This window comes from Triplophysa rosa, linkage group LG5, assembly GCF_024868665.1.
Source record: "Triplophysa rosa linkage group LG5, Trosa_1v2, whole genome shotgun sequence".
In the NCBI taxonomy this organism is placed as follows: domain Eukaryota; kingdom Metazoa; phylum Chordata; class Actinopteri; order Cypriniformes; family Nemacheilidae; genus Triplophysa; species Triplophysa rosa.
This window is the reverse complement of record NC_079894.1, coordinates 13,869,809-13,895,434: the sequence shown is the minus strand read 5'-3', so window position 1 is coordinate 13,895,434 and position 25,626 is coordinate 13,869,809. Positions and strand designations below refer to the sequence as shown.

At 37.4% G+C, this 25,626-nt stretch overlaps 4 protein-coding genes and 3 long non-coding RNA genes across 16 annotated transcripts in view; 3 read left to right on the top strand and 4 right to left on the bottom strand.

Moving 5' to 3' along the window:
- The window catches only part of fgf12a (fibroblast growth factor 12a), a 41,068-nt gene extending 35,780 nt beyond the window's left edge, over window positions 1–5,288 (top strand). For 2 of the 5 annotated variants that reach the window (XM_057333305.1, XM_057333304.1), the window contains 2 exons: window positions 2,560–2,758; window positions 3,646–5,284. In XM_057333305.1, the coding sequence (XP_057189288.1) occupies window positions 2,560–2,758; window positions 3,646–3,761 (315 nt within the window). In that variant the 3' untranslated portion in view covers window positions 3,762–5,284. Of the gene's footprint in view, window positions 1–2,559; window positions 2,759–3,645 lie in introns of all 5 variants that reach the window. The other 3 variants (XM_057333306.1, XM_057333307.1, XM_057333308.1) reach the window with 3 other exon arrangements.
- Window positions 5,289–6,134: 846 nt separating this feature from the next.
- On the top strand, window positions 6,135–12,595 carry LOC130553975 (uncharacterized). Of its 6 annotated transcripts, none has more exons than XM_057333314.1 (6): window positions 6,135–6,331; window positions 8,784–9,647; window positions 9,906–9,931; window positions 10,742–10,825; window positions 10,935–11,110; window positions 11,525–12,595. In XM_057333314.1, the coding sequence occupies exons 2-6, from the start codon at window positions 9,617–9,619 to the stop codon at window positions 11,823–11,825; spliced, it is 618 nt and encodes a 205-aa protein (XP_057189297.1). In that variant the 5' UTR covers window positions 6,135–6,331; window positions 8,784–9,616; the 3' UTR covers window positions 11,826–12,595. The 6 variants fall into 6 exon arrangements, with proteins under 6 accessions (XP_057189297.1, XP_057189294.1, XP_057189293.1 ...); XM_057333311.1 differs by having other exon boundaries at window positions 9,906–9,949; window positions 11,525–12,594; XM_057333310.1 differs by having other exon boundaries at window positions 9,514–9,647; window positions 9,906–9,949; window positions 10,742–10,840; window positions 11,525–11,825.
- Window positions 12,249–14,389, bottom strand: LOC130553976 (uncharacterized). The gene is made up of 3 exons (XR_008962933.1): window positions 14,288–14,389; window positions 12,627–12,703; window positions 12,249–12,362 (listed from the first exon to the last, which is right to left on the bottom strand). It is a non-coding gene; the product is annotated as an uncharacterized LOC130553976 (long non-coding RNA).
- Window positions 13,810–16,923, top strand: cwc25 (CWC25 spliceosome associated protein homolog). Its single transcript, XM_057333303.1, has 9 exons — window positions 13,810–13,969; window positions 14,291–14,463; window positions 14,629–14,865; window positions 14,982–15,051; window positions 15,139–15,278; window positions 15,363–15,429; window positions 15,626–15,819; window positions 15,996–16,160; window positions 16,493–16,923. The coding sequence occupies exons 1-9, from the start codon at window positions 13,952–13,954 to the stop codon at window positions 16,605–16,607; spliced, it is 1,179 nt and encodes a 392-aa protein (XP_057189286.1). The 5' UTR covers window positions 13,810–13,951; the 3' UTR covers window positions 16,608–16,923.
- A 388-nt stretch (window positions 16,924–17,311) lies between these two features.
- sst2 (somatostatin 2) lies at window positions 17,312–17,820 on the bottom strand. Its single transcript, XM_057333005.1, has 2 exons — window positions 17,683–17,820; window positions 17,312–17,497 (listed from the first exon to the last, which is right to left on the bottom strand). The coding sequence occupies exons 1-2, from the start codon at window positions 17,818–17,820 to the stop codon at window positions 17,312–17,314; spliced, it is 324 nt and encodes a 107-aa protein (XP_057188988.1).
- A 1,649-nt stretch (window positions 17,821–19,469) lies between these two features.
- Window positions 19,470–21,013, bottom strand: LOC130554789 (uncharacterized). Its single transcript, XR_008963027.1, has 3 exons — window positions 20,920–21,013; window positions 20,587–20,705; window positions 19,470–20,292 (listed from the first exon to the last, which is right to left on the bottom strand). It is a non-coding gene; the product is annotated as an uncharacterized LOC130554789 (long non-coding RNA).
- Window positions 21,014–23,629: 2,616 nt separating this feature from the next.
- LOC130554910 (uncharacterized) lies at window positions 23,630–25,049 on the bottom strand. Its single transcript, XR_008963037.1, has 3 exons — window positions 24,957–25,049; window positions 24,631–24,749; window positions 23,630–24,385 (listed from the first exon to the last, which is right to left on the bottom strand). It is a non-coding gene; the product is annotated as an uncharacterized LOC130554910 (long non-coding RNA).
- Between the last annotated feature and the right edge of the window lie 577 nt (window positions 25,050–25,626).

Sequence of the window (25,626 nt, the reverse complement as noted above, 5' to 3'; positions counted from 1 at the left end):
CCGTTCACTTAAGACATAACTTACTATGTTTGTTAAGATACTCGACAAGAGGGGCATGTTGACCTACTTCGTGTGTGAATTTGTCCGTTTAAGCGCTTCAAAGACAACTCAATATTTGCGCCATGTCTGAGACTTTCCTTATTTGCGCTTCGGATCTTCTCACAGCGCCCAAGCGAGTTTTCTTGTGCATCATCTTGCACTTAAATGTTTAAATTGACAAGGCTTGAATGAGTTTAGTTTAAATAGCAAAATGTGCTGTTCAGGTCTCACCTGCACTCGCGCGCTCACAACACCCGCGTGATGACAGCATAAATGACTGTACAGCATACGTCAATCCTATTGAAATTTGTCTACGTTATTTGATTTGTTGTAGGTATTAAATGTGTATCCATCGACAAACATACATTAGCTGAACTTTGTCAGTCTGTTTTATGCATTATAATTTTTAACGAACCATATTCGTTAAATGAGCCGCGGTCCAAGCGCCGAACCGTTGGTGGAGAACCGTGCGGTTCAATTATTTACCGAGAACCGTTACACTCCTAATAACTATGTCTTCAGAGGTGTAAAGACCTACATACTGAAGCGTTATGTTTTTATTAACTTAGAATGATCTTTTTCTAGAGACACTTCCCCTTACATGGAATTCCCCATGTTGTTTCTACAGTAGCCCTAAACTGCTTTAAGTGACCTATTAGTGAAAGTGACCTATTAGTCAGATATGGTGACCCACCTGAAATGTGACCTCTGCATTTAACCCATCCAGAGAGTAGTGAACACACGCACAGCAAGTGGTGAACACACGTACACCCGGAGCAGTGGGCAGCTATCACTGCAGCGCCCGGGGAGCAAGTAGGGGTAAGGTGCCTGGCTCAAGGGCACCTCAGTCGTTACCCGCCGGCCTGGGAATTGAACCGGCAACCTTCTGGTCACGAGTCCGACTTTCTAACCATTAGGCCACGACTGCCACATCTTTAAGCGAAAAGAAGCGAAAACGTGATGACATCTTAGTCCTGTGTCAGCCACCATAGTGCTTTGAAAGGGAGGGATGGAGTGAGCAATTTGCTGCAAGTTGGTTGCAATTTGCAACCTTACCACTAGATGCTGCTAAATTTCATACACTTGACCTTTAAGCATTTATCTGTATTGTATTGCTATGTGCATACTTTCCGGCATTGTGTGTATCTGTTTTTAATTGTTTTTTCACTGTAGTTCACTTGGTCCCATTATCTCACACCCTGGGGTTTGTAAGGCAGACTTCTTTGTAAAGCTATCATGAAGCAAGATTTATTGTGATTTATTGCTACAGTACAAATACATTGGAGTTGAAAATGTTTCATTTCAGGTTTACGCAACCAACATGACTGGTTTTTCAGTATTTATACATACAAATATACTGTAAAGATGGATATGTATTTTAGGAAAGTGGTCCCTCACAACAGGTTAATCATATTTGGGGTCCTTGGCATTATAAAGTCTGAAAACCCCTAACTTATGGCATATTAATGTGTAATATTTTGTTTCCCCTTTCATCGCATTTGATGTTCTGTTGGAATTTGAACTACATGATTCAAATTAATTTGACCGGGCGCTGCAGTGATAGCTGCCCACTGCTCCGGGGGTACGTGTGTTCACTACTCTCTGGATGGGTTAAATGCAGAGGTCACATTTCGTTGCCTTGTACCTTCGTACATGTGCAATGACAATAAATTGAATCTAAATCTAAATCTAAAAATTAATTTTCTACATGTCACACTGCCTTTGTGATAGGTTGTGCCAGCAGAATAAATTGTATTCATTATACCCATTGCTTTCTCAACAGACACTGTTGATTGGTTTCTCTGTTTTTGTTATGGTCTAATTTATCCACCCTTTTTGTTTTCTGTACCTAAATTCAACAAAATGTAATGAAATATTGACTAGCTCAGTCTTGCTGGGAAAAGTATATACATGTATTGTCTTTAACTCAAAGGTCATACTGCAGTGAAAAGTACACTGCCCTTTTGGACAGGTGCAGGGCGGTCCTCCAAGCCACGCTTACCTCTGCAGCATCCCCAGCAGGTAGCGTCTGCTGCATGACAACATGTCACATGACCCAGATAAGAGATGCTAACTCCTTCTGCCTCTCTCTGACCCCCAGAGATCAGCGGTTGTTCGCTACAAACACACACATACAGTCAGTCACACAAAATCACACACACACACTTTTGCTTCAAGCCACTGTACAGCACTTGGCAGCCTCCCTGGGGACTCCCCGATAGAATTGTTTGACCTCCTTTTCTCCTCTACTCACCATATTAAAGGCGGGGTGTCCGATTTCTCTTAGCCGTTGTTGATGTTCAAATCACCAAAACAAACACACCCCTACCCCCATCTGTCGATTTCGTCAGCGCTCGGCTAATGTCCGTCCTGTGCACTGTGCACCTTACTGCTGATTGGCTACAAGGTTGTTTTGGTACTCGGCCCGACTCAGTTGTCTAAAGCGTAATTCGGAAATCGGTTACCTCGCCTTTAAGGAGCAAGTTAAGTCACGTATTGTTATTGTTTTTTTATCCTCAGGAGATGTTCACACCTGAGTGTAAATTCAAGGAGTCGGTGTTTGAGAATTACTACGTTATCTACTCATCCACCATGTACCGCCAACAGGAGTCGGGTCGAGCCTGGTTCCTGGGCCTCACCAAGGAGGGTCAAGTCATGAAAGGGAATCGAGTAAAGAAAACCAAGCCCTCTTCACACTTTGTACCAAGACCAATTGAAGGTAGTGTTTTTTTTCAACCGTGTTAGTTCACCTTCAAAATGAAAATTCTGTCATCATTTACTCACCCTGTTGTCATTTTAAACCTGTGTGATTTTGTTTCTTCTGCAAAAATCAAAGAAGATATTTTGAAAAATGTTGGTATCCAAAATTCCTTGGTCCTCATTGACTTCTATTGTATGAACATAAGACCAATGCAAAGTCAACATTTTTCAAAATCCTCATTTTTGTTCTGCAGAAGAAAGTCATACGGTTTAAAATGACAAGAAGTCAAAATAGATGAAGATTAATTATCCCTTTAAGAGCATCACTATGTTACAATATGATTTAGCTTTAAAATGAAATAATTACTAAAATACAAAAAATACTTGTACAAATGTAATTATATAAATGACAATGAAAACCTTTGAGTTGTGTTCAACAAATTACAACACTTTGGTTGGCCGAGTCTATCTTTATAATTGTTTGCTACAGTAACATATCTGATTTCTGCCCTTAAACTTAAAAATGTTTTTAGCAGAATTGAGCCATGATGACTAGAGCAAAACAATTTTGTCAGATTATAAAACATGGATTGAAGAATACATAAACAAAGAATTTAGTTTCTTTGGAGTTATGTACTAATGCATAAGAAGACACGAAACATTGTTGACTTTTACATTGATTGAAGATATACTGTAAATGATAAGTCACATTAGTAATAATAGATGATTTAAAAATGTACATTTAAATGATCACCATTTACCATTTTTAACTAATCTTTCTTTAACCTGTCTTTATGCTGTTTTATTTTCCTCTAGCTAATATTCACTTTGGGTAAAAGTGTCTGCTAAATGAATGAATGTAAATGTAACAAATATTAATCTCCTGCATATGTTTGCATGTTGCAGTTTGCATGTACAGAGAGCCTTCACTGCATGAGATTGAAGAGAAGCAACGCTCCAGGAAAAGCTCAGGAACTCCAACAATGAACGGAGGCAAAGCGGTCAACCAGGACTCCACATAGCAGGGCCCAACACAGGAGGCTACTATAGCCCAGTAGCCCCTCAGCCCTGCTCCATGCGCCTCCAACCACGGGAACAGAACCACACGCTACAACGAGACGACGATCTGAACTCTTACCTGTGAAAACTTTTAGAAGAACACAGAGAGGGAAAAAGACACAAAAAAGTTACAGCTCCAATCAGGACTTGAACTCACATTTTATGCAAAAAAAAGCTCAATGGGCAGTCATGTGATTCACAACGATAGTAATATTCTTTGTTTGGGATTGATGCTGTGAGAAATCTCATCTGTTGATTTTCATGTGAATGCTTTAGCGTCATGCTTTACTCTTTTACTGTGAAAGTTTCTCTCTTTGCACAGTGTCGTTACTATTCATTTTGGGTTTGATGGAGATTTTCGAGTATTTTAGTTTTTGTATTCTTTGAAAGGCATATGCACTTTGGGACTCAAGACAGGGACGTCAAGTGGGCGAATGTAGAGCTTGTTTTAAAGCAGGACAGAGTTACTTTCAAAGAGGCATTTTTGAAGGTTTTCCAAGCATTAAGCTGCTTATTTATTTTGGTAAGTGTCACTATTCATGCAACGCTTTCTTCAGAAGTCTTGCCCTGATGCACATTATGTCCAGCACAAGTGCACATGATGCTTTTGTGTGCGCGCTGCCCTGTTCAGCTCCTCTAGACTGCGACTTGGTTTCAGCTGGAGTGCAGCACTCTACGATGGACAGCTTTGTGTAGAAAGTAGGATGTTTCCTGTGAATTATTCACAAATTCAGTGCGTTAAAGCAAACCTGAAAAAATATGCAAAGAATCAACCTCTTATAATTTAGATCAAAATCTGACTAATACGAATTTTTAACTCAGGAAGTCGAATGTGTGGCCCATACACTAGCCCTGTCCAGTTCAAAGCACAAAGAAGGCCAATTAGGTTCCCCCCACACGGGTTTCCAAGCAGTCGGCCTGGACAGGGCAAGTTAATTGTGGGTAACTGACCAGGTGAAAAAAGCTGTCATTTATAAGTCTTCCACTAAAGATAGCATGAGAGCTGTGCCCAAGTCTGCAGCAATGAGGAACAACAAAACTACACCACTTAAAATGCATGAGTCATAAGAGAGAGTTTGTCTATGCTTAACTGAGAACCGGTCAAATGGACAGTATGTAAAAAGTGTGTAAAAACAGGCACGCGACAGTAATGTCCAGCTCAGATGGGTTTCCAGAAAACACGATTAATTTGAGTGTTTCCTTGTGTACAAACAGAACTCTTTATTTTTCATGTTTGCAGATGTTTTCACCTTATTGAAACACTATCATATATGCATTATGAATAATGGGATGTACAAAACATGCATTGATATTATAAAGCAGAATGAAATTAGGATTGTTTAAAGAATAAAAGTATGATACTTAAAGCTTTCAAGCTCTCTGTTTTTGCTTAGCTATCCTCCAAGGACTCTTATAAAATCTGATCAGAGAATTCAATATAGTTCTAGACGGACGTACGCGCTGGCCCAAAGTTAACTTCCGGTCTGTGTTTGTATAACAATTATTTAAAATAATATAAATTGTTATAATATAACAATTTATTTTATATTTAATGTATATCAATATTCATTTATTGTAATATTGTTCTGTATATTCATTGTATTAAATTGCATTAAAAACTACTGAACAGTTATAGATTCTTTGCGGAGGTTTACTGGAAGTTAAGTTTGGGCCACATAACGTTTGTTTATGTCGTTGCCGCTGAAACAGTCTATTGTTGTACTTATAAACATTGTTCTCCATAGAGGGGGCATAAATGGATTTACACAGGTATAACAACAGCTGAAGTAATGTTTACTGTTTATTAAATAATAAATACTATTAATTACTTGAATTTTAAAGGAATAATTGGAAAAAATCTGCTTAATTGTTAACCATCCTAATATCCTATTATTTATTAACCGTTAACCATCCTATTATCTGCTTTTATACAGTGAAACAGCAAAAAATGCAGCTTTTGTTTCACTGCTTTGCAATGTCTCGAGCACTGAAAAAAACGACAAGTTGTCTATACTAAAGTCATGTGGACTGCTTTCATGAAACTTTCATTGTGTTTCTTTGAAGGGGACACTACACATCCACAGAAAAGCCTTACAGCACATTGGTGTGTTAGAATGCCTCATAATATCAATATGTATCAATTGAAAAATGTTTTATCAGTTATAGGTAAGTCCTGGTGCAGGTGTGTGAAACCTAAAAGTTAATGCACTCAGGCACCAGTCCAACTTGTCATTTTGGTATAGCACTCCAATGCCCTTAATTTCCCTTGTTGTCATGGAAACAGACTTTCCCTACTGTCTATAAGGCAAAAGAGGAGAATGAGGAGGGTGGGGGAAGGGGGATGTTTTTAGGCAGATTATCAATTCTTCTATTTGCAGATAGCTTGTATTTGTGATTGTTTCAATTTTTGTCTTTTCAAAGTCACACGCTGTACGAGTGGATGCCTTATGGCAGTGATGTACCACTACAAGTCCCTGAGGGAAAGGACGGCGTGTCCGTGTGAGACGGTGTGTGAAGACACAACCAGAGACAGGTACCTCTGCTACCACAAAAGGAAATTTGTAATGGTTCTGATAAACTCTAGACCGAACAAATTCAAGGGCGTTAAGAAGATTAATTATTAATAATAAGATATTATATTAAAAATAATGTCCAGTTATACCCCTCAGCAAACCTATATGAATTTTTTGTTTATGTGTTGTGTTATATAACCGCAAAGCCTATCTGAGCGAAAGTTGAACTGATTCTGTCAGTACCTCAATAAGTTCTGGTATAAACCCTAAAGCCCACTGATCTGACATGGGAAAAAGGTTGGCTGCTTTCCTCCGATTCTTAAATAATAATCACTACGCTATTCCACTCTGTCATTCTCACATTGATCTGCAGTCTTTCATGTAACTTTTGTTCTCATCTTCACTCATTCTGTTGTTTGGTTAGAGTTCTGATCCTGAGGGATTACCTTGTTTTGTTTATCGACGTTCTTGGTCCCTCAGGAGGGACAGGAACACCTTTGCAGACTTGGAACATCGAGTTCTTTATTAAGAAATAATTGGCCTCCTTTCAATTAACATGTCTGGGCTGCTCTCTGTGATCCCCCATCCATGTGGAAGAGCATGAAAGATTTGATCATATTTAGATGGTGGAACAAGCAACACAGCAACAATGCAAGTTGTGTTAATGACATGTGTTAAAGCTCTTTCTTGTTTAACTCAAATAGCTGAACCAAAAATTGTTATGATGTCCTTTTATATTAAAATTGTCTAGATTTGGTGAATAAATGAAAGACCTTTATAAAGGATGGGATCATGCACTTGTTAAAATCCCTCTAGGATTGGAAGTTAGAGGCATCGCCATTTTTCTCTTCCGTATGTCAACAGCTCAAGAGCAAAGTGAACTGATTCATTACCCACTCTGTGAGGACAAAGTCTGTGTCCTTCCTGGGAGAATTATGGGATATTTTTGTGAGGGGTGTATTTGCTGTATTTTCCTTCATGCAGTCATATTTTACAGGATTTCCCTGTGAGGTTCCATTTACATTCATATATTTGGCAGATGCTTTTATCCACAGTTTCTTGCATTGAGAATCAAATTCACAATATTGACATTGCCAGAGCAGTATACACAACTGTAAGGAGCGACTTTCCATATGCTGACCAAATAACATAAAACCATTTTATATGAACTTACAAAATACAAACTACCCAAGCCAAGAATTATACTTATTTCAAATACAAGTGTTTTATTACAAAAATGTCTCATTATTATGCTGTTTTAAATGCGCACTAACTTTCTGCTAAGAACATATTTATGTTTTTACAAATGATTTTTCATGTGTATTTCAAATCATTTCAGTTTAGGATCACCCCTACAAAATTCAGGCAAACTGTATATGTTAGTGCGAGGGAGGTGCTAGAATAAACAATGGGGGTTTGCTGCGGGGACACCTACACAGAATTACACAATATTCCCAGGCCACAGGAACATTATTCACAAACGACAACAGAAAACATGACATGAGCAAACAAAGTAGCATTGAATCAGCAGTAGAAGCTAATGGAGAAACAGTGCCCCAAAATAACTGCAGAGGAAACTTTACCACTTTAACTTTTAACTGGAGCTCTGCAGAGAGAGAGAGAGAGAGAGAGAGAGAGAGAGAGAGAGAGGGAGAGAGAGAGAGAGAGGAAGAGGAGAGAGAGAGGGAGAGAGAGAGAGAGAGAGAGAGAGAGAGAGAGAGAGAGAGAGAGAGAGAGAGAGAGGGGAGAGAGAGAGAGAGAGAGAGAGAGAGAGAGAGAGAGAGAGAGAGAGAGAGAGAGCCTCCAAACGCAAATTTCATACACAAATTTAGAGACTTTTTGATTTAGCATTATATAAAATTTGTCCCACCCACCACTGAACAATGAACATTAGTAAATGTAGGCCTATTCATTATTTAATAGAACAGAAATTAGAACAGCGTCAATTACGCTAAAATTACATATAGTTTGATGCGATTGAACCATATAGGGATGTTTTACCAAATTATAATCTGACAATTGCACAGTTCAGTGAATATAATAACACATGCTGCTTACAGTTTGCCCATGGCACAACAACAGAGAGCGTGAGTGAATGGAAACTGGCACTGGCAGATATAAAAAAAAACTCATTCCCTGCCAAAAATATTTCATTTGTTGCCTGACCACAACACTATATCATTAACATTTACATTTAGTCATTTAGCAGACGCTTTTATCCCTAGCGACTTACAAATGAGGTAAACAATGTAAGCATTAAACACAAAGGATAGCAAAGACAAATGGTATGATGTCACATTATTTTATTTCAGAATTTAATAAGAATGTTAATAAGACCTACAATATTGTATGTACAATATATTATTTGAATTATGTTGTTTAATATTAATGCACCATCAAAGAAAATGTAGTTAACAACATAGTAACATATTTACCCTAAAAACTGTTTAGACATGACTATTGTCTTCACAGTGACACTGATGTGATCAAAACATCTGCAGGACATGGACACCCTCTGCTGGTGAAGGAAGGTGGCCTGGGGTTCTAAGGGCACCAAACACCAGCTGTTTTTATGTTGCCAACATCTTTACAAATATAAGGACGGCACTCCTTGCAATGTAATATCCAGGCCATTTGTGAGATATACATATCCAGGCTAAAAATATCAACTCATGGTGTTATCTTCATATGCTGGTCAATGTTGATCCATTCAAAGTCATAACATCTGATCTTGCGACTCCCCAGAGACATTTATGTTGTATTATTTTATGTTTGTAACATGAAAAACTAATGCCTCATACCTTTTATTCATACCTGATGCAATTTAATGCTGCTGCACTGAAAGGCATCAGAGGGCAAATATCACAAGTGTGATTTTATTGAGCCCCTAACACACATATATATACACAGAGGGCCATTCAAAGGTCAGTCTCAGTCCGACAGACTCTGGCATTGGTAACTGAGTCTAATAAAAGAAATGGGCCCCAGCAGTCTTCTTAACTAAGAGGCTGTAGTTTAACAACCAACACAGCTCAACACCTAGTTTACAAGAACAAGGTGTCATACATGCAGCTGATGGCTCAGTTACATGTAAAAGAGAGAAAAGACTAAAGTTACAGACACATTTCTACCGTGCATCTTTATGTTTCCTGATAACATTCGTAAGTGGGATTCTGATGGTGGGTGATGATGATGTCAACAGAATGGAGGGTGCCGATTGGAGAGTCAGGGATCCAGGGAAATCTATAAAATAGTTTTTAAAGACATGCAGGAACGAAGCAAGAGGAGAAAAGAAGACAACTTTCATGTCAATATTGAATCCTGCTGATGAGAAAGGTGAGAGAATAACAAAGCATTTATTTTTAATGGATCAGGGTAGAATGAGGAGAAAAGCATTGTCTTGTGATGTGTATAATCTCACCTCTTTACTGCACTCCAATGTACTTTTATATTTTTACTTTAAAATAATTTAAATATTGTTACTAGAATAATTGTGATACAAAATCTCACATAAAACACAATCAATTTTTTGTGCTTTGATTTTATTGTGTGGCTTAAAATTCATTTTTGATTTTGTGTTATTTCTATATTTAGGTTTAACTGGATTGTTTCGTATGAAGGTTGGTCTCCACTGCAATGTATGTATTAGTTTTTTTTGGCATTAATAATAATGCATGAGTGTACATTATGATGTCCTAAAATGAAATGTACATTGATTGAAAAAAAAACAATTAATAGCACAAATAGTTATATATTGGTCTTATTATATATTAGTCTTATATTTTAGGGCATGCAGTTAAAAGGAGATTCTCTAGTTCAATACATTTTAATTATTTCTACGCTGCATAAGTAATAATATGCAACTGTTACCTCAAAGATCTCTATTTATACTTTTTCATCTAACCTTTAAAATGACTAATGCTTGCGTAAGTCAGTTTGATGCAATCATATCAAATACCAATAAATCCATTTAAACTTACTACATAAAGCACATTCTTTTAAGTATTCCAATATTTTCACAGCGAATGCCCAAAATGTTCACTCTTGATCGTTCACTTTTTAATCATATCTGGCTCACTTATTTTATTTCTTTATTAACAAACTGTTCCTGTTAAACTATTTCTGGTTGGAATTTTAGTTCAGCTGATTAGCACATTGCCAGCGTCTGTGCAGATGATGACTGGATTTATTTGCCTTCTATGAAAGTTGGTCCTCACAAGAGGACTCTCCTTGGGGACACAGTGCCCCTGTGGTCAGAAATAGCTGCATTATTTCCATCTCTTTGACCTTTTCTAAAGGGACGTCAGCGGTGAGCATGTGCTGGGAAGGGCAGGACGGTTCCAAATTCTAATCAAAGATGTCTTATTACTGTGTTAATGTTAACAATGTCACATTGCTGTTGTGTTTGTGTGTACGTGTGCATCTTTTAGATGCAGATTTGGAAATGGCTGATTCTGTCTGTTGCGTTTGTGGTCACCTCATCTTGCTGCAATGCCTTAAGCCTTCCTCAGATGGTAAAACAGACTAAAGTACAAGGACAATCCTTTTAAAAGTTCTTCTGGTAGAGATTAATCAAAGTGAAAATGTATGCAGTATACATGTGGGTCTTTGTTCTGCCCTTAGAATCAAACCGAACACCTGGCCAGGGAGTCTCCTCTGGCTAATGTTACTGTGTACCAGCAAGGTCACTTTGAGAACAGCTCCAATGCACAAGGACTTCGCAGGAATTCCCCTGAGTTCAGTGCACCTCTTGATCCCCTTTCAAGAAGCTATTTGAAAGTAAAGAAAGACAAAAGAAGGTACTTTTTGCATGTCTAAACTCTTAATTTCATACCTAATTCAATGTTGTGACTGATCTTCCTGCTCTTTTGGAGAAAACATTTCTTCATAACTTCAGTCATCTTCCATGAATAGAGCTATCACTATATACCAACGCCAGTAGAGCAACTGCTTTGGTCTATGAATAAAACAATGGATTTAATATGATCTAATTATCATGGGAGGCATGTCTTCAATGTAGAACAGCCACATTGTTCCTAAACAAAAGAAACGCTACAATCTTAATCGATTAAAACCTAAATTATGATGTCACATGAAATTTAATCATTACAACTAGATTTTTTTTATCCAAACATATCATTTGAAGAAAGTTTGTCTTGTTTTTTAACATACACTTTTTTGTTATCCAAAATAAATGCATTTTCTCCCTTTAGGCAAAGGAAAATGCCCCAGAAACAGCCTGGACAAAAAGATAAGCAGATTATGCCTGGAGAGAGCAGTAATTTCAAGATTCTCAGGGCGGGAGACGAGGTTCAACTGGCTGACAATGTTGAAAGCACTCCAATGCACCAGCCGAATGCTAAACCAAATGGCCACACGGACATACTGGCATTTGAAAGAAATCCTACTCACTATGTCAGAACAAAAGTTCCAAAAAAGAGGGGCCAGTCAGGAACATTTGGCCTCCCAATTGATCGCATTGGACACTTACCAAAACGAAGAGGCAAAAACTGAAAGATTTTCTTTTCAACACATTTTTGTTTGATGTGAAAACGATTTCTGAATATACGTAAATAACTGATCTGTAGACCAGGCGGTAAAACCTGCTATTGTTACTATTCATAGAGAATTTTTATATTAGATCAAAACTTCAATCAAAGAAAAACAGTCAGATCAAGCGCATTTTTATTATGTAAATGGTCATTCTTTTTTCCATAATAACATTATCATTTAAATAGAATGTACGAATCCTGAGAAAATCTGCGCAATGTGACATCATATAATGTTAACAATCAAAACCTGAAAAATTCCCGTTACATTTCAACAAGCGGTCCACGTTTTCCAGTATAAAAACCTGCAGCCTTCTTTTCGTCTAGCTTGTTTAATCTTGTTCAAGTCTTCAGCAGTAGAAACAGATGCATTCTCCTCATGTCTTTTCATGAGACCCTTTTTATCCTTCAGAGTTCCTCTGAAGAGTATGTTACTGCCCTGTTCAGCATCATTTCGATTTAAGAGCAGCATGAGCAGTCCTTGAATGTAGCCTTCAGATTCCTTAAAAAAATATATACACATTTATACATATTATATTGCATAGATATAAATATATACACATGTAAAGATTGTGTCAAATAAAATACAATTTTGTGAATAAATTGATTGGGACTCTCTGTTTAGATCCAGATTGCGTTCATATCACTGACATTTAAAACACTGCCTCTGCTTCAGCACCTTGGAGAGCCACACTAAAGCACTCGTCTACTGAAGATCGTCATTCGCAAGCTCAACTTAAACAGCATTAAAAAGTGTAAAGCCTACCTGTTTGTCCGTTGAAGTCATGTGTAAAGTTTCCATGGCTCTGTTGACCAATATTGGCTTATCAGGTGCACCTCTGACTGGCAGCAGCAGAGAAATAAGAACAAGAGCAACATAAAGCATTTTATCCAGTTGTCTTGAAACGCACTGAATTATGTTAAGAGCCTCTATTGCAGTTTCGGGAGTGAGGCTAATTCGTTGATTTAAGCCTTTTTAAAGGGACTGGGCCCATGCTGTGCGTTTGTATACTGACGTCATTTGAAGTTTGTTTCGAAAGGGAAGCAACATTCCTGAACCCATCTGTTCTGGTAGTGCTGTTGATAACCTTTTAACATAAGCTATATAAGGAAGTTTTGGACCTACCTGCTTTTGAATTAAACCTAATGATAAACCAAATATGTTATTTTGTAAGCCTAAATATTGCAGAATCAGATCTTACAATTCATTTACGTTAAGCAAGTTAAAACAGGTTTCAGCCTGCCTTTAACCTTTCAGCCCCAACTAGCCCACCTCGTCACTTTTCCATCACAGAGCCATGACATATTCTCATCTCTACAAGCAAGCAGTCATATTTTCCTCATTCCTGGACAGCCCGTGTTCACTCATTTGTAATGAATGCTTAATTACCATCCCTATGATGTGCCTCCAAAGTAATGGAAAAAGTGACAGGGACATTTCCCAGCTCATAAAATCTAATGTAGGCTACTTACGTTTACAGCACGACAAGAGGATCACAGAAATTACTTGATGTAACAATTGATGCGGAACTGTGACATAAAGAAGTAGAAAATGGACCAACAAATGGACATCTAACATTTGCTAACGTGGCAGTGACTCTCACGACAGCATGCTTTGTATTATATTATTATAAAAGTATTATATTTGTATAATTATGTTATTTTAAATGTATAAAACATTATATCTTTGGGGTCAGTTTGGAAAGTATATGAACATTTTACCTGACGAAGAGAAAAAGCAAGTTTTTTCAAAGCATGCTGGGGTTAGCCTTCTGTGACCTCGCCTGGTTGACCTTGAAACTTTTTTTTTTTAATTTTGACTTATCCAGTCATTTTTCTTTTCATCAAGCCAAGAATCCAGTTTAGATAAAATGAAGCAGCGTCCAAGACCGCATGTTATTGACCCGCGCACTAAGCGTTGTATTGGCAGGAGGACTTTTATTTTGGAACAACCTTATTCAAGCGGAAGTACTTTCGTGTTTCGTTTAACAACAAAAATGGACGCATAATCCACGTTATCGACGTTAAAATAGCTCGTTGAAAATAAACACGTTTAACACGTTAAAATATAATTGATTTGAGCTCAACATCATGGGAGGTGGTGATCTTGTAAGTAAAGCTTCTTATTTTGTCTCGGTGATGTTAAAACCAGTTCAAGCCAGCTGATGATAAGCAGTGTTGTCTCACGTATTCAAACATTTTTGGATAAGTTAACGTTACATTGTAACCTTCGCAACCCGACTGTATATCAAATTGAATATTGGCCATGTCAGTGTCATACTTGCGTTGTGTAAAAGCGTTAGATAAATAATTTTTAGCCTAGCGTTACTTGACTAGAAGAAGGTCGTCCATTTAAACGTGAGTTGTTTGTGTACACCCTACCTTTACTTAAGTGTCTTATACTCAGTTAATCTCTGCGAATCTCACCAGAACTTGAAGAAGAGTTGGCACCCGCAAACTCTGAAAAACATCGAGCGGGTGTGGAAAGCGGAGCAGAAGCATGAGGCGGAGACGAAGAAGATCGAGGAGCTACAGAAAGAACTGAAGAATGAGCGTGCACGAGAGGAGATGACCCGATATGCGCAAGAGAAAGGCGCTTTGAAGTGTGTGACATGCGTCTTCACGATTAATCGCAACATTTGTTTTTTATTCAAGCAATAAAATACCTAATCCTAAGTGTATTGCTTCCCTCGTTTTTATACACTATTATGTTGTAAAGCAAATATCAAAATACAGAGACTACAAACCTCTTTCCTGTCACCTTGCAGGAAGAAAGACGACCGTTTGGACTGGATGTACCAGGGTCCAGCGGGACAGGTCTCTCGGGACGAGTACCTTCTCGGTCGCCCCATTGACAAGCAGATCACTGATCAGTATGAGGAACCAGAGAGCGGTCCATCTGCTGAGACAGGCCTTCTACCTGGATCCATTTTTAACCCCACAAGCGCTGTCTCCACTAATGATATGGCTGCCAAGATCAGAGAGGATCCACTCTTTGAGATCCGGTGAGCTAGATAGGTGCTGCTTGACTACACATTTTTAAAGTACCATGAAGGGTTTGTAATGGTAAAAGAAAATTGCGTGATTGTGTTGTAAACAAACGACTCGCTGTCATTTTCAGCAAACGTGAGGAGGATAAAAAGAGAGGAGTTCTTACCAATCCTGTGAAAATGAAAGAAATCCAAAGGATGGTAAGCAGTTCGAATGTAGTTGACGTACTGTACTGGTATAAAAATGATTCTGTACAGTTTGTGACATTTTGGTTCTCTGCACAAAAGTTGCGTCAAAATCTTGAGAAGGAGAAGAAAAAGAAGCGGAAGAAGGACAAGAAAGAGAAAAAAGAGGAAAAAGAGAGAAGAAAGGAGAAAAAGCACAGAAGGAAAAGTGCAAGCTCTGATGATGAGGATATGGAGCACAGGTACGCGTTAAGTTAGTTTTATGTTGTATTTTCTTCTCTTTGGATCAGCTTTCCAATAATGTTTGTGTGTGTTTTACCAACCAGGAGAAAAGAGGAGCGATCAGACCTCACTGTCTCAAACGGACATCACAAATCAGGCTACGGACTCCAAGTAAGTAATTCATTCTCTGGCTTTATATATATTTAAGGGGATGTAAGGAGCTAGCATCTCCAAAACTGTGACTTACATCTTTTACCCCACTGGATAAATATTTATCAAAAGTTATTTTGTCATCCTAACATGTTGTTGTGAATGCATTATTGTGTGCCTTTGTGTATAATTAGTTGTTTTCCCATCTGTCTTTCAGTTACCAGCAAACAGATCTCATCACTCTTCAGTATCAAACCACTCAGAGCACCGTTCAAGAGACAGGAGCCGGTCCCCACTGTCCCACAAAGCAGACAGGGACAATCACTCAAAACAAAGACCGAAAACCAAGGACCCCAGCCCACCAAAACACAGAGAGCGTTATCAGAGGCCACAGTACACCAATTACAGCAAGTATGACACTTCATGGTATTGTTTTATCATATTATTACATAAATGTCATATTATTGCATGGACTTTTTGGGTTCGTCATGACATTAAGAAAAAATCTTTTAACCAACAGCTCTTTTAACCACTGTAGATAACATTTTTTGTAGAATGCAACTTTGACAGAGTGTTTCTTTTCACAGGCGCCTCTCAGCTGAAGAGTTAGAGAAGAAGAGAAAAGAAATGATGGATTTTGCCCGTGAAAGAGAAGTGGAGAGAGAGAATAATGTACAGAGATACAAGCGACAAGAAGAACAGGAGAAAGCCAGAGAGAGTGCCAAAAATAGCAGTCATGCTGCCTTCATACAGTAAGTATACAGTCAGATGTCCAATAAATGTTGTGTGTTACAAAAATAGTTTTATTTGTGGGGTTGTTAGTCTAATTCTGGATCCAAGATGGTGGTTAAGCATTTGAAACAACATCTGAAAGATCGAAAGTAGTAGTTTACCCAATAATTAAATCTGTGTTATTTACTAAACCCATATGAATTTCTTTTATGGTATACAAAGGGCAGATTTTTTTTGCATTTCCCTATAATAGACGTAAATGGTTAGAACATAGAAAGATTGTGGGAGTCCCTATAGATCCACCAGTCTGGTGGGGTTTGTTTCCTTAATTCATTTGTACATCTGTCAACAGTGACATGAAGCTAGAGAGTGCTGCCACGTCCTCTCTGGAAGACCGTGTGAAGAGGAACATTCACTCCATTCAGAGGACCCCTGCTGCTCTGGAGAAGAACTTCATGAGACGATGAGACTGTCGCAACAGAGGAAATGCATTAATACATTTTCACTTGTTTTAAAATTATATAGAAGGTTTCAGATTTCTATGTATTTTAATGAAATTATACCACCCTGTAAATAAAATTCATAAAGTTTCTACTGTCAAAGGTTTAGACCCACCTGACCTTTTCCAGTCACCATTACTAATGTGTATATAATTTTCAAAAAATGTCTAGTATACACATGTACGTTTCTTTTAACATGTTTTGTACATTGTTTTTAGTGGGTAGTTTGGTTATATTGAAGTTTTGGTATTAGTATATGTTAGACATTAAGCTTTGTCTCTAAAATAAAGAGACTAAAATGTTGTTTTTGACTCTTGTGCATTTTGAAAAAGGATCCTTGTTTTACCTGGGCCGAAGCTATATTTGTTATTTTCAATTGAGCTAATCTAGTAATACTTATTTTCCAAAGTATTGTTTGGCCTAAAACTAATTTTAAACCCAAAACCAGTTTTAGCAACACACAAAATAACACTCGTATTTATGCTTAATTCAGTTTATTGCAAGCATTCAATGCTTCAGGGCAAGATGATAATACTGATATTGAGATACAATGGTCACAGAAAATCTTTTATTTACGGAGGCGTTTCATTGATTCAAAGCCAATGAGAATATGACCGGCAGCGTGCCGATTTTGGTGGAGGCCTCGGTTTGGATCTGACGGTTGCCTTTGGTTAGCATGCTGTTCTGGATTTCCAGAAGTAATTCTTGCAGCCTGGCTTTTTTTCTCCATTGTCTCTTCTCATCATGTCCAGTCCATTCTGTAATAACCCTAGAGATGGACTGTCAGATTGAATGACTGCCGGATCAGAGTTACTGAGTAGCCACTGGAGCTCTGGAAGGGTGTATCTCTCAGTCATCTGAAAGAAAAAGGGTAAGAAATGAAAAGACGACTTCATTACACTTTGTAAAGAACATGCTTTAAGGATGGTGTTCTGTCATAAGCGGCACATTGAGCAGCCGCATTAAGACAAAATGTTGGAAGTGTTTAAGTGATGATGATATAGTGTCGTTTGTAGTTTCGAGTTTTACAAAACAATCTTACCTCTTCATCTGCTGCTGGGCCTCGAGATTCTTCTAGAGCAGGGTTCAAAACCATATGAGACCGGCCGCATGATATGATGCCCGCTGTCATGGCCAAACAGAGCAGGGAGAGAGTGAGATGAAGTTGAGAGGAGGCCATCTCTGCTGTCTTGAAGAACTTGGCTTATTCAAACTTGGTTCAAGCCTTCAGGATGCAGTGCTCCCTGTGTGTCTTGTGGAATATCTGGTCTGTCATTTATAGTGGTGCCTTCTCTTGCATAGAGTCCAAATTAGTAACGCACCGAGAAATTTAACAACTTAAATATCAACTGATAATTAAGATGAAGTGGTCTAAGCTAATGTGGGCTGTCATAATCTCCAAACAGAGATGTAACTTTAATTACGGGTCCATCTCTTTTTATTTGTAGTCTCTTAGTTTCCTAGACAAGTCAGTTTGTGTTTTCCTGAACAAACAGTGCATCCACATGAAGCGGGAGTCAGGACCCCCAATAAACTGATGATTAGCCCTCATTACATTGATCTGTTGCTGGAGTGATGTCTTGGCCAAAATGTTGGGTCATAAATTCTTGGCGGTCATCATTAGCAAATGGATGTTGCTGGGAAACGGGTCAAAGAACATGCTTCTTACCTAGTCTGCATGTCTATGGAACTATGAAACATTGTTATTTAAGTGACTATTTTCTGAGCATTTACTACTGCTTCTTGTTTATAAATTAATTTAGTAAGTTTGTGATGACTGTATGATGTTGATATACATTTTTTTACACCAAGGTCATTAAGAGATTCATACATAACTACTATAAAAAATACAAACATTCACTGATGCTCATTCACAGTCATCTTTTCTTCATCTTCTTCTTGGTCTTTTTCCTTGTCCCTCCTTTTGCTCTCACTCCAAAATTGGCCTCCAATATTTCCCAGCCCAAAAATATTTGTATTGTTCAAGCTGTTGTGTATACTGTAAGTGAACAAAATAAGCTAGAAGTGTGTTCACGCATAAGCACACTGCGTCTGTAAATGAGTGTAGAATTTTGAATATCAATGAAACACAAGAGTTTTAAACAGTGTTGGTCTGAAGATTAATTACATTTTATAAATGGACGAAAAAACACCCCATTTTACTAAAAAATATGTTGTTGTGCTGTAGAGCAAAATTCTGTTCTGTTTTGGTAGCTGTCACTTGTTTTGACTTACACTGCCGGTCAAAAGTTTGTGGGATCACTCACTCATTCTTTATTGATATTTTTCCACATTTTAGAATAATAGTAAACTCATGAAAACCATGGAATAATACAGTTGTAACTGTGGGAATTATATTTAGATTAAAAGCATTCAAAATATCTCTCAAAATAACTCTTTTTATTTTAGCAACTTCAAAGTAGTCACCCTTCAAAATCATTCTCTTGGCATTTTATAAGCCAGCTTCTTGATGTCTCAACCTGGGATGCTTTTTAAACATTGAAAGAATTTCCATCTATGCTGGACTCTTATTGGCTGCTTTGTCCAAGTAATCCATTAAAAAATATTTTTTAACAAAAATGTAGTTTTCTAGAAAGACATTAATATGTTGGCACATCATATTTTTGTCCACACAAGTAATTTCAAACATTGAAACACCTTCAGATTAAAATATTTTTAAGAGCATGAGAAACATTTTTGTCAAGTGATCCAAAACCTTTGACCGGTGGTGTAAATGAATAGACTATTGAATATTTAGTTAAAAACGATATATCAAGGCATAACTCTTTAGTTTTTATAAAGAGAAAAAAAATAATAGGGAAATCCACAACATTCATGTGCTTTATTTTTTCAATGCAAGCTTGACAGATATAATGGAGCAATTAGAAAAAGGTAACAAGAAAGGCAAAACAGTTATTTTAATTTCTGTGTATCTGACATTGCTGTGAGATACATTCATGACAGGATTCAGTCTGAACTGAAGATACATCAGCAGAGCATTTAGCCACCCAATTCTTGACATCATGTGATATCTTAATGCTGTGACACTTTTTAATATTTGTGCTTTGGCATGTCAAAAAGACATGGGTTTTTTGCTGGGTCATCTTCAGCCATGCAGTCATAACAAGTATTCCTTCCAAGGGGGCAACGGTATACAGGGACATTTCCCCCATAGATATTGATATTTTTAAGTATTTGTAACATTTGCTTCCTATTTGTTTTCCTGTCATAATGAAACAGGTCCTGAAACACAAAAGCAACCCAGTTGTGATCTAGATTTGTAAAAACATTTAGATATTGTAAAATTCTGAAACGGTGTCCTGGGTCTGCACATTTTGTTCCACATGGTGAGTTCAGAGTGAAGAAAACAGTGCAAGATGCCTCTAATTGCCATCTGTTTATTAACTCACTCATGAGACTATGTCCCAGATTATCAGTTACCAGTAAGCGATACTCAGAATGGTCAGTGGGTCCTTGAACTCTAAACAAAGGCCTGGCTGCAATTACCCTTTGACCCACATAAATATTTTGACCTGTATTGAGCTGCTGATAAATTTGCCCAGGATCGTCAACAAAGTCATGTGCCCCTTGGTGGTTGCATTCATGTTGTGGTAAAACAACAGCAAAAGAATATTGATTATTTATGTTGGCCCTGAAAAAAGAATCAACACAAAAAATAATTGTGAACACATGTAGCCAGTGGAATTTGGTAGCCTACTAGTCTTTTTACTACTAGTACAAGATTTTTATCTGTTGAGAAACCTGGACCCTGAAATCTCACATTTATTCATTTAGCTGACACATTTACAGTTATAAGGCCATTTAACTAAGCACAAGGAGATGCAGTAGCCTGCACTGTAACTATAAGTCCCCATTTGTAAGATTACTATTACACGATCAAAGTAAATCCATTTGTGGTTGAGCATAAAGCAGATGGAATACATACACAGCTCTGATATCACGTATGATGCTTGCCATGACGTTAGGATCTATGGCATCCACACAGCTCTGTGTCCAGAAACAGAGAATATGAAGCAGGACGGCTCCTCTAATGATCCCACTCATCTGACAGAAAGAACAAATAACAGAACAGTCATAGTGATAGAAAGATTCAAAATCCACCCTGACACACCACAAAACAATTATTTATTATGTCGCCCTTATATTGCATAACAATGTATGAGAAAAATACACAGAAATGTAGTGAACAACATAACAACTCTACCTCCCAGATGCAAATAAACATTTGAAATAATTGTAAATAATTGTATTAGCTTACTGTAAGATGCTGCAGAGATCATGTACCACATGCAATTCAGTTTGGTGGTTTTATAGAGATTGCCTCTGTTTGGTGTTGACTTGTTTTATCAATTTGAAAACAGCACTTCTCATTCTCAAGTGCTTGCCCAATGTGTTGTGAAATAAAACCAGAGAATGTTTCGAAATGTAAACTGATATTTTCGACTGACACACTATACTAAATAACTGGCTTGAAACCATTTTTGGGGATACAAATATTGTGCCTAAGACTTTTGCACAGTACTTTAAGTGGTTGTTTCTTCTACAGTATGATAATACCAATAGCAATGCATGAAAACTGTGTATCACAGGACTGCATGAAAGCATGACATGTACAGTATGATAATATACTGTACAGTTTAAGAACATAAGAGTTTAAGAACATTATTCATATATCATAACACTATATTTAATAATATGGCTCTCACAATACTCTTAATTACTATGTCCATTTGCCCAGCTGGATGGTGTCGCATTTAAAGTGACAGGTGATATTTCTACACTTTAGTAGAAAAAAACAGAACAAAAAAACAGAACGTTTTCAATTTAGATTTTATAGAGATAGCTCATTTTGTGTTGTGTTTATCAGATACTTTGGAAACAGTATTAGGAAACATTCTGTTACGCTGCAAAAACAGTTCCCATTTCAGTGCAAGTTCAACAAGAGTTTGAAAGGTTGTGTGAAATGTCTGACAAAATCTGACCCCGTTGTTCTGCCTAGAACAGGATTAATGGACGTTTTTATTGTCACGCACAAATAGTGGTCTTCAAGGGTTAAAATGCTATTAAAATCATTCAACATTTATAGATATTGTACATGCGTAGCTGTGGTGTTGGAGAGCTAGATCATCAGTATTTGTCCTGCTTGTTGGTATAGTTTTAGGCATGTGATGTGTTCATTCTGCAAGTTACCATGGTTCTGTTTGTGTGTGCATATTCTGAATTTTGGACCTCCCGCTGGAATCTTTAAAGGAGGGTAGCACCCGGTCTCTGATCATGCCTGCTGTTTTCAGGACCAAGTGTCAGGGTTTTCATGGCACTTGCTATGGTTTTTACAAAATGCACAGCTTCTGGCACATATGTTATGAGTAACCAGTAACTTTTGTTTGCATATCATCAAAGTTACATATTCTGATTGACCAACAGAAAGACACATGCATTTCAACAGGCATCAATTTCAAACATGGAGGTCAAAGGAAGGAATGAGGGTTGACGATATAACTAGGATGTACGCACTTTGCACTAAGCACTAAGCACTTTGCAGATGTTGCATCGGATGCAAATAAATTATTATTTCAGTGAATTTAATCTCTTACAAATGCTAAATTGTAGGTGACATGCTTGTTTTCTACTGCAGTGACTGAATTTGTCCACAAGGTGTCTCTGGGCTGCTGAGGGATTCATATGTGTTTGTTGAAACACACACAGTGCATTCAAAAAGCGGGACCTCCAAAAACTGCTAGTTTGCTCTGGTTACATGGATCTGTTGCTGGAGTGACCTCTCCGCCAATACCTGTTGGAATGGCCACCGTAGCATAAAATATTGCCAGGAAACGTGTCAAAGAACATTTTTCCTTTATATCTCATTACCTGCTCTGCATATCATATGGACCCATTAATTTTAGCATTTTTTATTTACTGCTTGTTTACATGTTTATTATGTAGTCTGGGTGAAATATGTAGATTTGTCATGTCGACTAAATATTCTAGTTTCAATTCGAGTTTATTTATATGGAATTAGGCTGTTTTTGTGACATTTGAGATGTCTAACATAATGGCAAGTTTTTTGCTGAGGTAACAGTGCATCCTTCTGCAGGTTGTCTCCTGTTATATTCTGCTTACAAGTCTTTGGTCTGCAAAGTACTGTCTATCTTATAGAATTTAACCATTTAGTGTTCCACTGTCCTGCCGAGGTACAAATACCAGTGAGACCTTAGGAATGCTAAGGGGTTTAAAGAAGAAGAAAATGTTTTTTATGTCTTGAACACACTTTTTGATAATTTTGAGACTAGGAGTGAGATGCAGCCTTGGTCTGATCCTATAGGTTATTTGTAATTTTAACAAGCACGGTTTCCATATGAAGTGGCCTAAAGCCCGACTGTAATTTTTCATGCAGGTCGGTTTTTGTAAAAAAAATGCTGTGCTGAAACTGCCTTTACTAGTATTTAAGACAAATATGAAAGATTTGAAATCGGTCTATAGTTTCTTAATTCACTAGTGTCTATATACGGTTTCTTAATAAGAGGCTTAATAACGGCCAGCTTAAAAGGTTTTGGAACATGACCTACTGTAAAGTTAGTGAAGAGTTAATAATATTAAGATTAGGCTCTACTGCAACTGGTAGCAACTCTTTCAAGTTTGCTGTGTATGGGGTCTAATAAGCATGTTGTGGGTTTAGAAGCTGTAATAAGTTTAATTAACTCTTCCTGTTCTATAGTTGAGAAGCCAAATACATGCATGTTATGTGTAGAATAAAACCTAACATGACATTATTTATGGCTTTATTAAAGTTTAAATCATTTTTATTGGTGATAACATTGGTGAGGGAGTAAAAGTCTGAATGTCACATATCCCAAAGATATAATACACGATTTTGGTTTGTGCTTTTTGACATGTGATTAAAAATCACATACTCACATTTCAGACAAAGTTTGCAACAAAATGAATCTTGAGATGTAATATTAATTGCTTTATGCTGCTGTTTTATTGTTGATGTCTCAGTTCAATGAAGTGATAAAATAGAACTGTCTGGCATTGCTGGTACAATGAGAGTGGATATTATTTTAAGACGGTGAGATTATATAGCAAGAAGCCACAGATCTTCAACCAATTCTTGAAGTAATGCTGTATGTTACTAATGTGGCATTCCTTGAAGACATTGGTTGGTCTCTGGGTTTCGATTAGCCATACAATCAATACAAACACTCCTTCCACGTCGACAACGAAACACAGGGATATTTCCCCCATACACATGGATACGTCGAAGCAATGACAACATTCGTGCCCTGGTCATATGAGTTTGTTCATAATGGAAAATGTCCTGAAACACAAAGGCGACCCAGTTGGGATTTAGATTGTCAAAAATATGTAGATATTGCAAAATGTTATAATGATGGCCTGGGTTGGCACATTTTGCTCCACACGGTGAGTTCAGAGTGAAGAAAACAGTACAGGATGGCTCTGCTTGCCATCTGTTTAATAATTCACTCACGAGACTGGGTCCCTGTTGATCGGTTAGTAAGCGATACTCAGCGTGGTCAGTGAGTAGATTATCATTAAACATAGGCCTGGCAGCGATTACTCTGTTACCCTCATATATACGACTGATGCTTCTGAGTCCTCGACGAATTTGTTGAGTACTGTCACCAAAGCTGTGTGTCCCCTGATGGTTGCATTCTTCTCGTGGTAAAACAACAGCGAATGAATACTGATTATTCCTGTTGGTCCTGTGAGAAAAATTATGATTTTGATTTCAAATAAAAAATGTCGCCACAGTGTCACTGCTTATAGCATCATGATGTTTCATAGGTATAGAGAGAATTAACTGAAGATGGGTTCCAAAATCTAAAAGCCATGAGGAGAGTTTAAGGGTTATAGGACATCTTACGACATATATCACCACAAATAATATCATCAATATTAAATTACTGAGTCAATTTATTGTTAGTTACAAAGCAGATGGAATACATACACAGCTCTGATATCACGTATGATGCTTGCCATCACTCTAGGATCTATGGCATCCACACTGCTGTGTGTCCAGAAACAGAGAAGATGAAGCAGGACGGCTCCTCTGATGATCGCACACATCTGAGAAAAAGAACAGAGAACACCAGTGATACAAGTGACAGAAAGATTCAAAATTCATCTTGACAGACCATCAAATAAAAGTTATTAGGTCATCATTATATTGAATAAAAATGTGTGGTTTATGGAAAAACATAAAGGCTATTTCTCTCAGACACAAATACACATAATGTAGACTCATATTAATATTTTAATAGCTTTAAGACTTACTGTATGATGCTGTCAATAGACAATAAAACAATCAAATAAAGTTGTATTCCTTTTGCAATTTTATAAATGGTCCTTGTCTCCGGTTTTATCTTTAGGAAATTGCAACATTACTTTTATAACGCAGCAAAAACAGTTCCCTTTTCTAACAGCAAGTTCAGCTGAAGTCTTTAACACAACACTATGGTTTCCTAGAAATGGATTAAACCAGGACTATGCCTTAGTTAAATACGGACATTTAAGTAGCCTTTACAAACATTCCTTAAAAAAAGAAGATATTTTGAAGAATGTTGGTAACAGAACACCATTGGTCCCCTTTGACTTGCATTGGTTTCGTGTCCATAGAAGTCAATGGGGACCAGTGCTGTTCGGTTACCAGCTTTCTTCAAAATATCTTCTTTTGTGTTCTGCGTAAGAAAGAAAGTAATAAACGTTTAAAATGACAAGAGGGTGAGTGAATGATACACAGAATTTACATTTTTGGGTGAACTATCCCTTTAAATGATCTTAGTGAACCAATGTATGGTTAATTACAAAACGGTTAGAATACATAATACATATGCATTTCTGATTTCATGCTGCTTGCCATGACAGAAAGAACAAATAACAGCAGTTTTACAAGTGATGAAGTAGACAGACTTACAGAAAGACCAGAGAAAAACATAAAGGAACT

Coding starts and splice junctions, on each gene's coding strand:
- LOC130553975 (XM_057333310.1), top strand. CDS start 9,617: ATGTCAATATTGAATCCTGCTGATGAGAAAG. Junction 9,648..9,905: donor GAATCCTGCTGATGAGAAAG/GTGAGAGAATAA, acceptor TTCTATATTTAG/GTTTAACTGGATTGTTTCGT. Junction 10,841..10,934: donor AGATGGTAAAACAGACTAAA/GTACAAGGACAA, acceptor TTCTGCCCTTAG/AATCAAACCGAACACCTGGC.
- cwc25 (XM_057333303.1), top strand. Junction 14,464..14,628: donor CAAGAGAAAGGCGCTTTGAA/GTGTGTGACATG, acceptor GTCACCTTGCAG/GAAGAAAGACGACCGTTTGG. Junction 16,161..16,492: donor AGTCATGCTGCCTTCATACA/GTAAGTATACAG, acceptor ATCTGTCAACAG/TGACATGAAGCTAGAGAGTG.
- sst2 (XM_057333005.1), bottom strand. CDS start 17,820: ATGGCCTCCTCTCAACTTCATCTCACTCTCTCCCTGCTCTGTTTGGCC. Junction 17,498..17,682: donor GCCCAGCAGCAGATGAAGAG/GTAAGATTGTTT, acceptor TTTTTCTTTCAG/ATGACTGAGAGATACACCCT.